At 47.0% G+C, this 14896-nt stretch overlaps 1 protein-coding gene across 1 annotated transcript; it reads right to left on the bottom strand.

Moving 5' to 3' along the window:
* Nucleotides 1-1050: 1050 nt before the first annotated feature.
* On the bottom strand, nt 1051-12485 carry LOC137544921 (leucine-rich repeat-containing protein 71-like). Its single transcript, XM_068266017.1, has 6 exons — nt 12457-12485; nt 8086-8245; nt 7923-8006; nt 7755-7844; nt 5936-6073; nt 1051-1065 (listed from the first exon to the last, which is right to left on the bottom strand). Exons 1-6 carry the CDS (start codon nt 12483-12485, stop codon nt 1051-1053), a joined length of 516 nt encoding a protein of 171 aa, XP_068122118.1.
* Between the last annotated feature and the right edge of the window lie 2411 nt (nt 12486-14896).

The following is a 14896-nucleotide window of genomic DNA, read 5'->3' as shown; positions in this document are numbered from 1 at the left end:
CAAAGATCTGACTTCCAGAACTTTCGTAACCGGGTTTTATCTTACTTTGAGTTACGACCTACTCAGTCAGGTTCTGATCAGCAAAGGGTGACCTTTATTAAGACCTTATTGTCTGGGGACTCGCAAACCTGGGCATATGGTCTTCCACCCGAGGATACGGCTCTCACGTCAGTTGAGGAATTTTTCAAAGCGATGGCTATAATTTATGATAATCCGGATGCTTCGATCACTGCCGAGAGGAAACTCAAAACTCTCAGGCAGGGTCGAGACACGGTTGATGTTTACGCGGCAGAGTTCAGAAAGTGGGCTGTGTCATCTAGGTGGGGGTCTCACGCCTTGTTAGACTGTTTTCCGTCAGGCCTATCAGACGCAGTCTCTGAGTTATTGTTGGGACACCCAGAGCCCAAGTCCGTGGATGATGCCATTTCCTTGGCGGACCGGGCGGTCTCGACGGGCGGACCGCAGGTTGCGCTATCAGCGCCAGTCGAGAGGCAGAAATGCGGTGAGAGTTTTCTCTCATGCGTCCTCATCGCCTGCCCCTCCTACCGACGAGCCGATGCAAATCGGACAGTCTCGGTTGATTTGAGCCGAGAAGGAACGTAGAAGGGCAGAAAATCTTTGTTTATATTGTGCAGAGCAGGGTCATATTGCTCAAAATTGCCCCAGGAAATCGGGAAACGCTGCTTTCTAGGTGTAGTTAGAGGTAATACCCTAGACGCACAGAGCTTACCTCTAAGTCAGAATAATCGGTTACTTCTCCCGTGTTCCATTTCCTGGGGGAATTTTACTGTTTGTACTGAAGCTTTTGTGGACTCTGGGTCCGCGACCAATTTTATAGATTACGAATTTGTGAAAGGACTGGGTATTCCCTTACAGCCCTTAGACCGACAAATAGTCGTCACCGCTGTGGATGACTCTCCTCTACAGTGTAGACAACCTCTCTATCAGACCCCAAGGTTGTCATGTACGATAGGGGTTCTACATAAAGAGAGTCTACAGTTTCTTGTTTTGCGCATGGCAACCTCCACCGTTATTCTTGGTATGCCCTGGTTACAGCTCCATTCCCTACAAATAGATTGGGCCTCAGGTCAGTTACTCAGCTGGTCACCTTATTGCCATACCCATTGTTTGGGGAGGATTGCCATGTGTGCCGCCAAGGTAGAGGTTAAGGGGATACCAGCACAGTACGCTGAATTTGCGGATGTGTTTTGTCCTAAATCCGCTGATAAACTCCCACCACATCGGAGTTTCGACTGTCCTATCGACCAAAGATCTGGGTGTATGCCTCCCAGTGGTCATCTTTATAATCTTTCCAGACCGGAGAAACAGGCAATGCGGGAGTACATTACTGAGAACCTGGCTAAGGGGTTCATCCGCCCTTCTCGTTTACCAGCAGGGGCGGGGTTTTTTTTCGTTAAAAAGAAGGATGGTGGTCTTAGACCCTGTATTGACTACCCAGGTTTAAATAAGATCACCATAAAAAAATCGCTTTCCATTACCTCTGATAGACGATCTCTTTGCCCAGATTACCAATGCCACTATTTTTTCGAAATTGGACCTACGTGGGGCATACAACCTGGTGTGCATTAGGGCTGGTGACGAGTGGAAGACGGCCTTCAATACACCCGACGGGCATTACGAGTATCTGGTTATGCCCTTCGGGTTGTGTAACGCCCCGGCCGTCTTCCAGGACTTGATTAATGAGGTCTTCAGGGAGGTGTTGGGGAAGTTTGTCGTAGTATACCTCGATGACATATTGATTTTCTCTCCAAACCTCGAGGAGCATCGCAAGCATGTCAAATATGTGTTGAAGAGGTTGAGACAAAACTTATTGTATGCAAAACTAGAGAAATGCCTTTTTGAGGTCACTCAAATTTCTTTTCTGGGATACATCATATCTACGTCAGGGCTCTCTATGGATCCATAAAAGGTTTTGGCGGTCCTAGAGTGGCCGCAACCAGTAGGCTTGAAGGCACTTCAGAGATTCCTTGGTTTTGCTAACTACTACCGGAGATTTATCAAAGGATTCTCTTCGGTATTAGCCCCTCTGACTAATCTCACCAAGAAAGCGGCCGACCCCTATCAGTGGTCCTCGGAGGCCCAGGCCGCATTCAATACCCTGAAGAAACTGTTTTGCTCGGCACCTATACTGAGACATGTTAAAGAGTAACTGTCAGGCTGCAGAAGCTAATTTAAACCTCTATTCTCCTGTGTTAAACAGTTTAGAAGGAAGCTCAAAAGCCATTAGTGAAGATAAACATTTCAGTTACCTTTGATGTGTGCTTATCAGCAAGTCTGTTATAGACCCATAAAGACGCAAGCCGCAGCTAAACTGCAAAGCATTCTGGGGCCCTCCCCTCGGCTGCTAATGAGACGTTACAGAAGCTTGTAATCAGTCTAGCTGTGTAGCACTGATAAATCTCGGGGCAGAGTACTCTGCAGGAGTCAGCTATTGTTCCTAGCCACATGGCTCATTAATATTCACTGCACACCGTGTTGTTCAAGAACGAGCTTATCTGTGATCAGGAATCAGGCAGGACATGACGACACATTTGACAGAAAAACATGGAGCCTGCCATGAGCTGTCAGGAGCATCTATCTCTGCATATACTATATACAAATTCTGTGAAGTACAAACGTGGACAGTGAAATGCATATGTAATGTAAGTACAGCCAATCTTTAGCTACTGATATATGTGTTTATTTTCTCTGAGACCTTATACCTAACAGCTCCTCTTTAACATCGCTCTTCCCTTCTTAGTAGAGGTAGATGCCTCAGAGATCGGGGTGGGGCTGTGCTGTCTCAGCGCTCAGGTCTGCAGGGCAAGACACATCCTTGTGCCCATTTCTCACGCAGGTTTTCTCCTGCTGAGAGAATGTGGGCAACAGGGAACTGTTGGCCATCAAGTTAGCCTTCCAGGAATGGCGCCATTGGCTGGAAGGTGCAGAACACACCATTACTGTATATACTGACCATAAGAACCTGGAGTACATTGAAGGGGCTAAGAGGCTCACTCCTCGGCAGGCCCGCTGGTCCCTATTTTTCTCACGTTTTAGATTTGTTATCATGTACACCCCAGGTTCCAAGAACATTAAGGCAGACGCTCTCTCCAGATGTTTTGAACCAGAGACAGCTCAGCCCGCACTTCCCGAGAGCATTTTACCACACAAGGTGGTGCTGGCAGCCACTGAAACCTGGGAGGACTGGGCAGTCACACTGGCGCCTCACCAGCTAGATACCCCAGAAGGGAAACCGGAAGGGGTCCTCTTTGTTCCACTCCTGTTCCGTTTACAAATCATGCAGCTATTCCATGCTCATAAGAACACAGGTCACCCAGGGGTCACCCGCACTTTAGACCTACTCACAAGGTGTGTTTGGTGGCCTTCATTGGCCTCTGATTGCAGAGAGTTTGTCAGAGAGTGTGTGGTGTGTGCCAGGAGTAAACCGTCTCGCCAGGCTCCAGTGGGTACCTTACAACCCTTACCAGTTCCTAGTAAACCATGGACCCATCTGTCCATGGACTTCGTTGGCGAGCTTCCCAGGTCGGAAGGTATGACTGTGATATGGGTGATCGTGGACAGGTTCAGCAAGATGGCCCATTTTGTTCCTCTTAAAGGATTCCCATCAGCTCAGGAGTTAGCCGACCTCTTCATACAGCACGTCTTCCGATTACATGGGATTCCGGATGATGTGGTCTCGGATAGAGGAGTCCAATTTATATCAAGGTTTTGGAGGGCTTTCTGCCATAATTTGGGTATGAACCTGTCCTTCTCGTCTGGGTATCACCCACAGACCAACGGGCAGACCGAGAGGGTTAATCAAGCACTGGAACAATTCCTGAGGTGCTATGTGGCAGATGCGCAAACGGAATGGGTTAAATTCTTACCCTTTGCTGAGTTTGCTCACAACAACTTGAGAAGCGCTTCAACGGCTTGTCCCCTTTTCAGGTTGTGTCAGGAAGGTCCCCTAAATTTTCCCCATTGCCGGTGTGCTCCTCTCCCTTCCCAGCCCTGGAAGAGTGGCAGAAGGTTTTAAAAAAACTTTGGGGACAAGTAAAGGAGAATTTGGGAATAGCCTTCCAGAATCAAAAGAAACAGGCCGACAAGAGACAGTCTGTTGAGTGGCACTTTTCTCCTGGGGACATGGTGTGGATGTCAACAAGACATTTGGCACTCAGACAACCGTCCACCAAGTTGGGGCCCAAATTCATAGGGCCTTATCCGGTGGCCCAAAAGATCAATGAGGTCTCGTATGTGATTGATCTCCCAGCCAGCATGAGAGTTGGGAGATCGTTCCATGTTTCTTTGTTGAAACCAGCAGTATATGTGGATTCCTCTCCAGCCCCCCCCCCCCCCCCCCCAGTGATAGTGGAGGGCCAGACAGAGTACGAGGTTGGGAAAATTTTGGATTCTCGGCTGGTACAGAATTCCGTACAGTATCTGGTCCATTGGAAAGGGTATGGGGTGGAGGACAGATCTTGGGTACCTGAGAATCGCATGCATGCTGAGAAATTAAAGAAGAAGTTCCATCAGTTACATCCTGAGAAACCGGGTAGGAAGTGTCCGGAGTCCACTCCTCAAGGGGGGGTACTGTGCGGAATAGCGGGACCGCCGCCGCCACGCAGGGCGGCATGGCGGCGGCCTCCGCTTCCCAGCCGGCTGACTCCGTCACTCATGCGGAGCAGCCGGCACACTCTGCTAGGGACGCTGCCGCGACGGGCGACGCGGCGGCGGGTCTCGCATGGCGGCAGGCGGATTTCAGTCCGCAGGCGGACCCGGGGCCTGGCCTCTCCATTACCCAGAAGCAAAGGGTCGCACGCGCACAAAGAGGCAGGACTTTTACCTCCTACATAGGAGGCTCAGCTGACTCACTAGTAAGCTGACCTCAGGAGGTGTCTGGATTGGTTGGGGCTCTGGGGCGGCGCTGAGTAGCTCTCTAGCTACAAATGCAACTTGCCTGTCAGTAGCAAGTTGTCTGCTGTCGTGAATACACTGCTGTGTTAGCGCTCAGACCTTAGTGCAGTGCCCTGGTGTTGATACTAAGGATTTCACCAGTGGCGTAGCTAAGGAGCGGTGGGCCCCGATGCAAGTTTTACAATGGGGCCCCCCAAGCACTCTATACATAACAATTGATATGGCGCACCAAAACCTGCCAATGGCAACTACAGTGTCAGAGGTGCAAGACGGGATGGGGAACAGCTTGTTAACCTGCTGAGCGGTCTGGACGAGCTCAGCTCGTCCAACACCGCCAGAGGCTGCCGCTCAGGCCCTGCTGGGCCGATTTGCACCAAATAAAAAGCAGCACACGCAGCCGTCACTTTGCCAGCCGCGTGTGCTGCCTGATCGCCGCTGCAGCGCGTCGATCCGCCGCGTGCAGCGGCGAAAGAGGGTCCCCCCAGCCGCCCGAGCCCAGCGTAGCCGGAACAAACAGTTCCGGCCAGCGCTAAGGGCTGGATCGGAGGCGGCTGACGTCAAGACGTCGGCTGACGTCCATGACGCCACTCCGCTCGTCGCCATGGCGACGAGGGAAGCGAAACACGGAGGGCCGCTCATTGCGGCCTTCCGTGTTATCTCTTGCCGCCGGAGGCGATCGGAAGATCGCCTCCGGAGCGCCCTCTAGTGGGCTTTCATGCAGCCAACTTTCAGTTGGCTGCATGAAATAGTTTTTTTTTTATTTAAAAAAAACCCTCCCGCAGCCACCCTGGCGATTTAATCAGAACGCCAGGGTGGTTAATGATTACCACTATTCAAAGTATCCATAGAAGTGATTATTATGAGCGCAGGACCAATAGAGAGCTAATACTGTATTTGAGGAAGGGCCCTTTGGAGCCCCTCTGGCCGAAGGGCCCGATGCGGTCGCTACCTCTGCACCCCCTATTGCTACGCACTTGGAATCTACCCAATGTTGAAATTTCAGAATATTGGCGAGCCATACCTTCTCCTTATCTTTCTTCTTTGTGACACTCTGTTTGGTCTTCTGTGCTGGAGTTTTGTCTGCTTTCTCAGCTGCTGCTGTGCTGATATGGCTGGGTGGTCTGTCACTTTTAGAATCAGCATTGCGGGAGGCCACTGGCTGTAGAAAAACAGAATATGCCACCATAGTAATCAAGTACTAGCATTTCAGCCATTAGTTTCTGTAGAGCTGGTCAATGAGATGTAAATAACTCTGACTTTCATGCAAATTGTATGCAGCTTGAAACTGGACCAATCAAATGCAATTCCTGTCACTTTGCTTTGCTGATCAAGAATGGAAAATATGAAGATCACACTCACAGAACACAGACAATACTATCTATAATGTTCCCAACCAACCTCTGAATATTGTACTTCCCTGCTGATATTTTTGCTTCAATACTTTGAGATGCATGTCTGAAAGAAGCTGACAGAAGATCTCATGATGTTCATACTCAAAGTGGATCCCAGATGAAAAACGAATTATAACAAGTAACGTGTCTATGTATCTTATCTAAAGGTTACACAGCAAATCTAGCTGCAAACAGCTTCAACAGTATATGATTATTTCTTCCTGTGATACTGTACAATGAGAGCAGCCATACTCTGCTTGTCATCATTACACACAGGCAAGCTGTTGTGCATCTCCACCCCTCAACCTGTGAAAACTCCACTCCTCTCTCCTTCACTCTCCACCCCCTTGCCTCTGAATTCTCTGGCTGGGAATGCCTCCTCCTTTGGGAAAAGCCTCCTCCTCTCCAGACTGAGCTCCCATGAGCACTTGCTACATGGGCCTCAGAATGCCTAAGTGCTGGAGGAGCTGTTGGCAAGGCTTGTTTAGTTTATAGCTAATTAGGGTATTAAAACAAACAAAAAACAGTATTTGGCTTGAGGAATACCCTATAAACTATATGTAAGGGGCACAATTATGCACAGGAGTAAAAGTTTATCTCGGATCTACTTTAAAGCGAACCAAGCAAAATGTACTCACATCCATAGAATTACATCTCCCGCAACACCGCTGGGAGATACAAAATGCAGTCAGCACAGCCAATCTGAAGAGAAGATGGCACACCCTGAATAGATGGGGGAACCAGAGGGGCAACACCCCATAGGTAAGTAACGGTGAACCCCCCAAACACTCAGTCTAGAACCTCCCTTATGGGGAGGTTCATTTAGAAAAAAATGACATTGGTGCTCAGGTCACTAAGCCTTGTACCCATGCTAGATGGTTTTAGTCAAAGGGGACTGCCTCTGCTGAGAATCTAACACGTGTATAGTGGCCCCCAATCCCTCCCTTGATTGATCAGAAGGTAAGATAATCAACTGTGTGGATCTTTTTGGTAAAACACAGGTCAAGGCTACTCATTCTCACTATGCCCGCTCTATTCCAATACGGCAGAACCCCTCCATAGCAACAGTACAGAACTTGGTCCTGAACTGTTGCATGGGTACTTGATTCCCAATCACTGCAGGCGACAGTCCTCATGTGTGTAGGATTATATATTCCTGGTGAGTGAGAATACTAAAGCCACATTATAAGCATATCAGTCAGTTGCATAGTTACATTACTGTTCACAGCATAGTTAGTGTGATCATTTTTTTGTGACCAGATAGAATACCTGATGTGTAAAATCAGCTGAGGCAGCCCAGTGATGGCTAAACCATTACACAATATATCCATTGGCCAGAAAGTAGTGATATGAACTTGATGTGAACTTGTAGAGATATGAAATTGAGTGATACAAACTTGATATTACTAGAAAACAAATGACAAAACTAAACCTTGTTTCAGCGCTCACCGATCTCAGATGTTCCAGGACTTCCTTCTCCAGTAAGAGTCGTCTCCTTTCCACAATCTCGGCATGAGTTAATGAGAATTGTCCCAGCACCTAGCCAAGAACAGGACACTGTGATGCTAAATACACTTCCCTGACACTGAATGACAGTGCAAAGTGACCTGTACTAACCTCTGCCAGTGCCTGTGCTCCTTCATCGCCTATCTCATTGCTTGACAAGTTCAAAGAAAGCAAAGATCTGTTTAATCTTAATGCCTGAATTGAGATAACATAAGTTTCACCATGCAGCAAAGACATATTGCAGCTCCGAGGGCTGGGTGGCCAAGCTCTTTACCTGTGCGATGGAGGCAGCACCCTGGTCTGAGATGTGATTGTAGCTGAGCACAAGGGAAGTCAGGTTTTTGTTGGTCAGCTTCAGGCTCTGCAGTGCTTGGCTGAGGAGTTTGGCCCCCTCATCATTAATCTTGTTGTTTCTGAGGGATATGTGGGTCAACCTACGTTGTAAGTCGATACAAATATAAAGTGAGCCGTTGGGCAGTCATCAATTCCTATTTAAGTTTTGGGTGAAATTTTGAAGAAATGCGATCCTCACATCACTGGGTTCTATTCTTTTCATATTACTCCTATTGTTTTTTATGTTGCCTCAGAACAGGAGAGTCAAAATCTCAGTCAGAAAGTAGACCGCTTTAGATTGTCTTTGTAACCCAGTGGTCTTCCCCTTCTAGCTATACCTGCTAGTCTAGTGTCCGGGCGGTACAGGCTGCGGAGAGTGATGTGTCTCACTCACCGCAGTTATAGATAGAGAGCCTACAGCCAGGCCAGCCCAGCCAGCACCAGGGGAGAGAGCGAGTGACGTCATAGTCACAGACAGCAGTGTGACATGACAAACATGAGTCATCTCGCCAGACTCGCCTGGCTCGGCCGCTGACTGTCTGCTGCTGACGCTGGGGAGGAGGGAGGTGGAGCCGAGGGAGAGAGAGATGACGACGAGATTGGATTGTCTGCCTGAGCCGGCGGCTGTGCCCGTGCTCCGCAATTAGTAAGGATGCCGGCCCGGCAGCACCCACACACTCCCGTCCCCCTCGCGCAAACATAACATTACATTATGCACACAGGGAGAGGGGGCCCGGCGGCCGGGCCCCCCCCTCAAGGCTTCAGGCGGCGGGCCCAGTCACGAATGCGACCGCTGCGACCTCTATTGCTACGCCCCTGGATTTCACACCTTAGCTTAGGAATATTATTGTATATTGATCTGTGTTTTGACTCTGGCTATCCCTGACTACTCTATCTCTTGCTGATCTTGTGCCTTTGCCTATCTGATCCTTGATGCCGACCTCTGCCCGTTTACCGATTACTCTTCTGTCTTCCGCTCCTGTACCGCTGCCGTCATCTCTGTTGCCGAACCCTTGCCTGCCTGACCTTTCTCCCTTCTCCCTGGAACGTCTCCCACTGGAGGGTTATCTCTGAGGCTTGCCTCTCTGAGACGCCTGCCCCAAGCAGACGATTACTGCTAGGAGTCGAGATTCCTCACTCAGCCTGGTTAGAGGATCTCACTCACGGGGTTCCCATTCAGAGGTAACCACACCTCTGAGGAATTACCGTGAGGTAGATATTTCCACACTCCTGTGATATTACTGTCTTTATTGCGTTTCTTTTGCTGGGTGTCCAGAGGTTAGCAATATATCTGATTATCGGTGATACTGCAGATCATCAATAATCAGGTATATATCTGCATTCTTGGTGAAACTGCAGATCGCCAATAATCAGATTCTCTCTGCGTGCTGACACCGATCGTTACACTGGGGATATTTGATAGGACAAGAGCTAGAGAATGTTCTGGCATGTTCTCTAAAGCTGAAGGGAGGAGGCAGAGCAGCACATGCCAGGCAGAGAAGCACATGCCACATGTGACAAGATCTGCTGATAGTGTAGCTGCATCCACAGCCATCTAGCATACAGGTATGTGTTTGCTTCATATAACACGAATAATTAAATACAGGATTTTATTATTATACAGATGCAAGACAATGGGGCAGATTTATCAACACAAGTGCATGCAAAATGGAGGGACGTTTGATGTGTGTGCTGTTTTTTATTTTTGTTTTTATTTTTTGGTTGTGATAAATCTGCTCCAGTTAACTTTGATTCTGATTGGTAAGTCCTGAGTAGGTGTGCATATACAGTATATTTGTTGCCTGCTTAAATTTGTTGCCTGCTTATATTTGCTCTCTGCTTAAAAGCCTTGTTGTACTTTTATACAATCCTGATTTTCTTAATGAATTACCGTTTATTTTACTGTTGAGCTACTGTAATAAAAAAAAGATAATGTAGGGTGTATATACACATTCAATTTGGATTGACCAATTATCTTTCAATTTTACATCTCCCATGTAGTATGAGAGATTACCTACTCAATTTGCTCATAATCGTTACAGCCGCAGGACGCAGAGCAATCGCACACACTCGTATCCACGTTGTTACAAGACAAGATAATTTTGGAACATAACAATACTCTTCTCAAGCCTACACATTTTTGCACAGGAAGATCTGCCAAGTATCTTCATTCAGCAGTAGCTCATCATTAACAAATAAAGCTTCCTCTCTTATATTCAGCAGGGGCATGTGTGCCCCTGCTAAACCACCGCTATCGCGCCGCACAACGGGGGTCCCTTACCCCCCAAATCCCCTCCGTCCTCGCCGGGGATCTCTTCCGCATTGAGGCAGGGCTAACCGCGGCAGCCCTGCCTCACGCGCGTCTGTCAGCGCGTATCTCCACCTCTCCCCCGCCCCTCTCAGTCTTCCTTCGCTGAGAGGGGCGGGGGAGAGGCGGCGATGCGCCGCTGATAGACACGCTGTGAGGCAGGGCTGCAGCCGTTAGCCCTGCCTCTAGGAGCAGCAAAATCTACGACCAAGTTGGTCGTAGATTTTGCAGGGGGGGGGAGATTGGGGGGTAAGGGACCCCCGTTCAGCCGCGGGATAGCGGCGTTTTAGCAGGAGCACACATGCCCCTGCTGAATATAAGAGAAGAAGCGAGTTTTTTACTCGCTTCAGTGTCTCTTTAAGAGCTGACCAGACCAGTAATAAATCTGACAGCACAGAGGGAGAAGATTCCTGTTTGTGATTCTGAATGTGTGCATGAAAAAAACTTACGGAACTCAAGAGTTCTGCTACTAAACCCAGGCTGGCACTTCTCACAGCAGCTTGTATGTCCCCACCATCATACAGAGGACATAATCATCAGAAGACAACACATACTGACTGTCCTCAAACACACTCTACACAAGTGAGAGATGCAGGGATCTCTGGAATTCAGGCAGACCAGAGCAAAGCAGGAGAGATGATTTACTTTGACATGTGACCTCTTATCTCTCAAAGTCCTGCGCCCTACTGATTTTTGTGGCCTTCCCAGAAATCTGGCCCTGGTACCTGAGATGAAAGTAGTCTCAGGTATTATACTTACCTAAGGTTTCTTCCAGCCCCCTTGAGGCCTCTCTGTCACTCGCTGTCTCCCTGAGTAGCTTCTGAACGCTCTTGGCCATGGAAGTGTGATGGGGAGCCGGGCCATGCATGTGCGATGAAGGCAGATTACCGGCCAGACAGGAGTGGCCCAGGTAGACGGCGAGGGATCAAGCGGCTGGAGGAAGCCCCAGGAAAGTATAAAACCTGGGACACTTTTCATTTCAGGCTTGCTTTAAGGGGTGTAGATCAGCAAGACAGCAAACCAATGAGCTTATTTATTTTAAAATGAAGTCATTAATGGAACCTTCAGTATTCATTTTCTATAAAGTTAACATTCTAGCTGTTAAAAGGAACATATACAGTGGTCTTAATAGTGTTAATATCCAGTGATGGAGTGAGTTGTGTTATGGGTATTAGCTTGCTTCTTTTTGGCAGCATGAGGCGTGAGACGTGTCTTTTCTATTAAACTGTAAATATAAAGTAAGAAGCACACCTGTAAAATGGCTGTCTAGCTTGTGTATTTATTGTAGATTTTAGTATTCTTTTAACATCAGTCCTAATGTTTCTAGAGTTCTTTGGTGTGTTTGCGTAGATTTGTCCTTATGAATTATCTACAGTGTCTGATGGATTTGCTGTGTTTCATACAGGAGAACAAAATGCTCTGAAACATTGATGGTTTCTCAGACAGAGCTGAAAAAATGTCAGCAGTTTATATTGACAAGTGAGGCTTTCCAGCAGTTCTTCTCATTAATCCTCGGCAAAGCCGTAAGTACACCAAGCTGTTTATAAAATGCACAAACAAGACAGAAAGTTCTCAGAAAAATCCCTAGAACTCCAACATAATCAAAATACAGTGGTGTGCATTCAGACTGTAGACGCGTTTCCATATATTCAATAGTGGTTTATTTAAAGCAGCCTCTTGTGCTTGCTTAGTATATATAGATGTAGAATTTCATTAAAATCATGATTAACAGTAGATAGAATAGGTAGACAGTGTATAGTACATTACTGATATATAGTCTGTACATTATCTGTACTATATATTGTCTGATCTCAGGGGAAATTCAACAGGGTCCTCAGTTCTCTAGAACCTCCTACAAAAGCTAGAGGTTTCTCAGTTGGTGACACCTCTCTCTGTTGAGAATATAGTATGTCTTCAGTGGAGCCAATGCATTGCCAAGAGATCTGAGTGCCAGATCATCTTGGCCAAGCATAGGCCAAGGCAACCTATTATTCTCCTTCTTACCATTCCCTCTTTGTCATGTGCTGCACCATTGCCCCTTCACCCTCTCCATAGGTTCAGAGCACATTGCTAGCCTTTAGACTGCTGACGCATCTGTACAGTTAGTTCTTTTGTCCACATGATGGGGACGAGGAGACCACTACCGGGTCCCAGCAGCATCATTGTGCGAGGTTACCAAGATGAAGAGGCAGGCGGCGTGACCCCATGTGACACTGAAGCAAAAAAGGATTAAGATGAAATGGGGTCCTAGGCAATATAGTAGTTTTTGCCCACTGATGATGATCACCTGGCGTTTTTTAGTAAGATTTGGTAGAAGTAGCATCCACTAAGCCCCTGGACTTTCTCCAGGTCCTAGGCCTAACCTAGGGTTGCCTTGTGGATGATCCAGCTCTGCACTGAAGTGTCAGCTTTTAGGCCACACATGTGGCCACCACCCACACAGTGCCCCAGAAGAAGCGCAGGAGTGTGAAACAGTCATACGGTCAACATTCTACCTGGCCACCCACAGTTTGTTTGCAGGTACTCAGTTCAGTCAACGCTGCAATGCTGGAATTTTATTGATGTACAACCTAAAAGTTGAATAAAGCTTTAAAAAAGTATTAGCAGTGCCGGGAGTTTTCCACCTTCTCTCCACACAATTGTATGCCTATTGCCATGCCTATTGCCTATGTCTCCTGAGCACGATGGTCAACTTCAGCACTGCAGGGATACTGCTTATGCCTCCAGCCTCACAGTGAGAGACAAACGAGAGTGCCTGCTCCTGGACCCCTCTGTCCCAAAAGGCATCTGCACAGAACTTGGCCCAAAACTCTTGCCCAAGTAATCAAATTCTGATTCTTGTAGGGTGACAGTAATTGTGCATGTTTACACACCTTAACCCAACTTTGCTTATTTATTTTGTATTTATATAGAACTGACATGTTCTGCAACGCTTCACATAGTATATAGTCTTGTCATTGAGTGACCAGGCACACTCTCTCTGTGTAACACATGTGGCGGTGCATTTTACAGAGACATATGGCACCTGTGTTGCTCTGTGTTGCAGCCCTAATTCCATTCAGTTACATTGAATTGGACAGCACTGTGTTGCGCTCAGATATGCGTAGAGCAATGCTGATGTCGCTGTGTATGAAACACTGAGATCCATGGCTGGAGTCAGTCTATTTAGACCCTGACTGTCCCTCAGACGGACTCACAAAGCAACTGCCATTATTAAGACTAAGCAGCAATCATTTTCTTTTCAGAATGTAATTTCTGATGTATTTTTTTAAGTTCACAACCACTTTACCCTAAACTGTTTTTTAAATCCAAGTGGTGATCAACTGCTAATCATTACACAGACAGTACCATTACTCCTGTGCAACAATGTTTCTTGAGCCCCATAACAATACCCTGCACAGTTTAAAACAGTTGGCTGCCTAGTTTTCCTATAGGAAGAATTAAATCCTGATATGCCCTTTTAACATTTCTACCCTCTTCCGTGGAGGCAAGTATATCTATAATACTAATCGAGGGTTGTAAGTATGCACAAATGCCACAACCTTCATTTAGTATATAGGAGGGTATGATCATGTGGGTCTGGAATGGAGGAGTTGGTCAAGGCATTCTGAGAGTCTCAGCGGGCTCGGTGGCAAATACAGAACACTTCAGGGGAACCCTCACTTTGCTCCTGCCTCAGTGGAGTTCCAGTTAAAATATATATAAATAAATGTTTTCAGTCCTCATTCAGTAACCATCCAGATGACAGCTGTAACATATATATATATATATATATATATATATATATATATATATATATATATATATACAGTGGAATGAGAAAGTTTGGGCAACCATGATAATTGTCCTGATTTTCCTATATAAATCGTTGGATGTTACAATAAAAAATGTCAGTTAAATATATCATATAGGAGACACACACAGTGATATTTGAGAGGTGAAATGAAGTTTATTGGATTTACAGAAAGTGTGCAATAATTGTTTAAACAACATTAGGCAGGTGCAGTGGCGTAGCTAAGAAGCTGTGGGCCCCGATGCAAGTTTTACATGGGGCCCCCCAAGCACTCTATACATAACAATTGATACGGCATGCCAAAACCTGCCAATGGCAACTACAGTGTCAGAGGTGCAAGAAGAGGCTGGGAAACAGTTTGTTAGTGATTACTACAATTCACAGCATCTATAGAAATGATTATTATGAGCACAGGACCAATAGAGAGGTAATAATGTAGATGAGGGAGAGCCCTTCGGGGCCCCTCTGGCCCAAGGGCCCCGATGCGGTCGCTACCTCTGCACCCCCTATTGCTACGCCCCTGGGCAGGTGCATAAATTTGTGCACCACAAAAAAGAAATTAAATCAATATCTAGTAGATCCTCCTTTTGCAGACATTACAGCCTCTAAACTTTTCCTGTAGGTTCCAATGAGAGTCTGGATTCTGCTTGA

Source organism: Hyperolius riggenbachi, chromosome 2 (assembly GCF_040937935.1).
Source record: "Hyperolius riggenbachi isolate aHypRig1 chromosome 2, aHypRig1.pri, whole genome shotgun sequence".
Taxonomy (NCBI): domain Eukaryota; kingdom Metazoa; phylum Chordata; class Amphibia; order Anura; family Hyperoliidae; genus Hyperolius; species Hyperolius riggenbachi.
The sequence above is the reverse complement of the archived record's forward strand: the minus strand, read 5'-3'. Positions and strand labels throughout refer to the sequence as shown.

Excerpts from the sequence above, each read along its gene's own strand:
- LOC137544921 (XM_068266017.1), bottom strand. The coding sequence starts at position 12,485 with ATGGTGCAGCACATGACAAAGAGGGAATG. Across the intron at positions 8,246-12,456 it reads CACATGACAAAGAGGGAATG|GTTGACCCACATATCCCTCA; the intron begins GTAAGAAGGAGA and ends CTTACAACGTAG. Across the intron at positions 6,074-7,754 it reads TCCTGGAACATCTGAGATCG|CCAGTGGCCTCCCGCAATGC; the intron begins GTGAGCGCTGAA and ends GTTTTTCTACAG.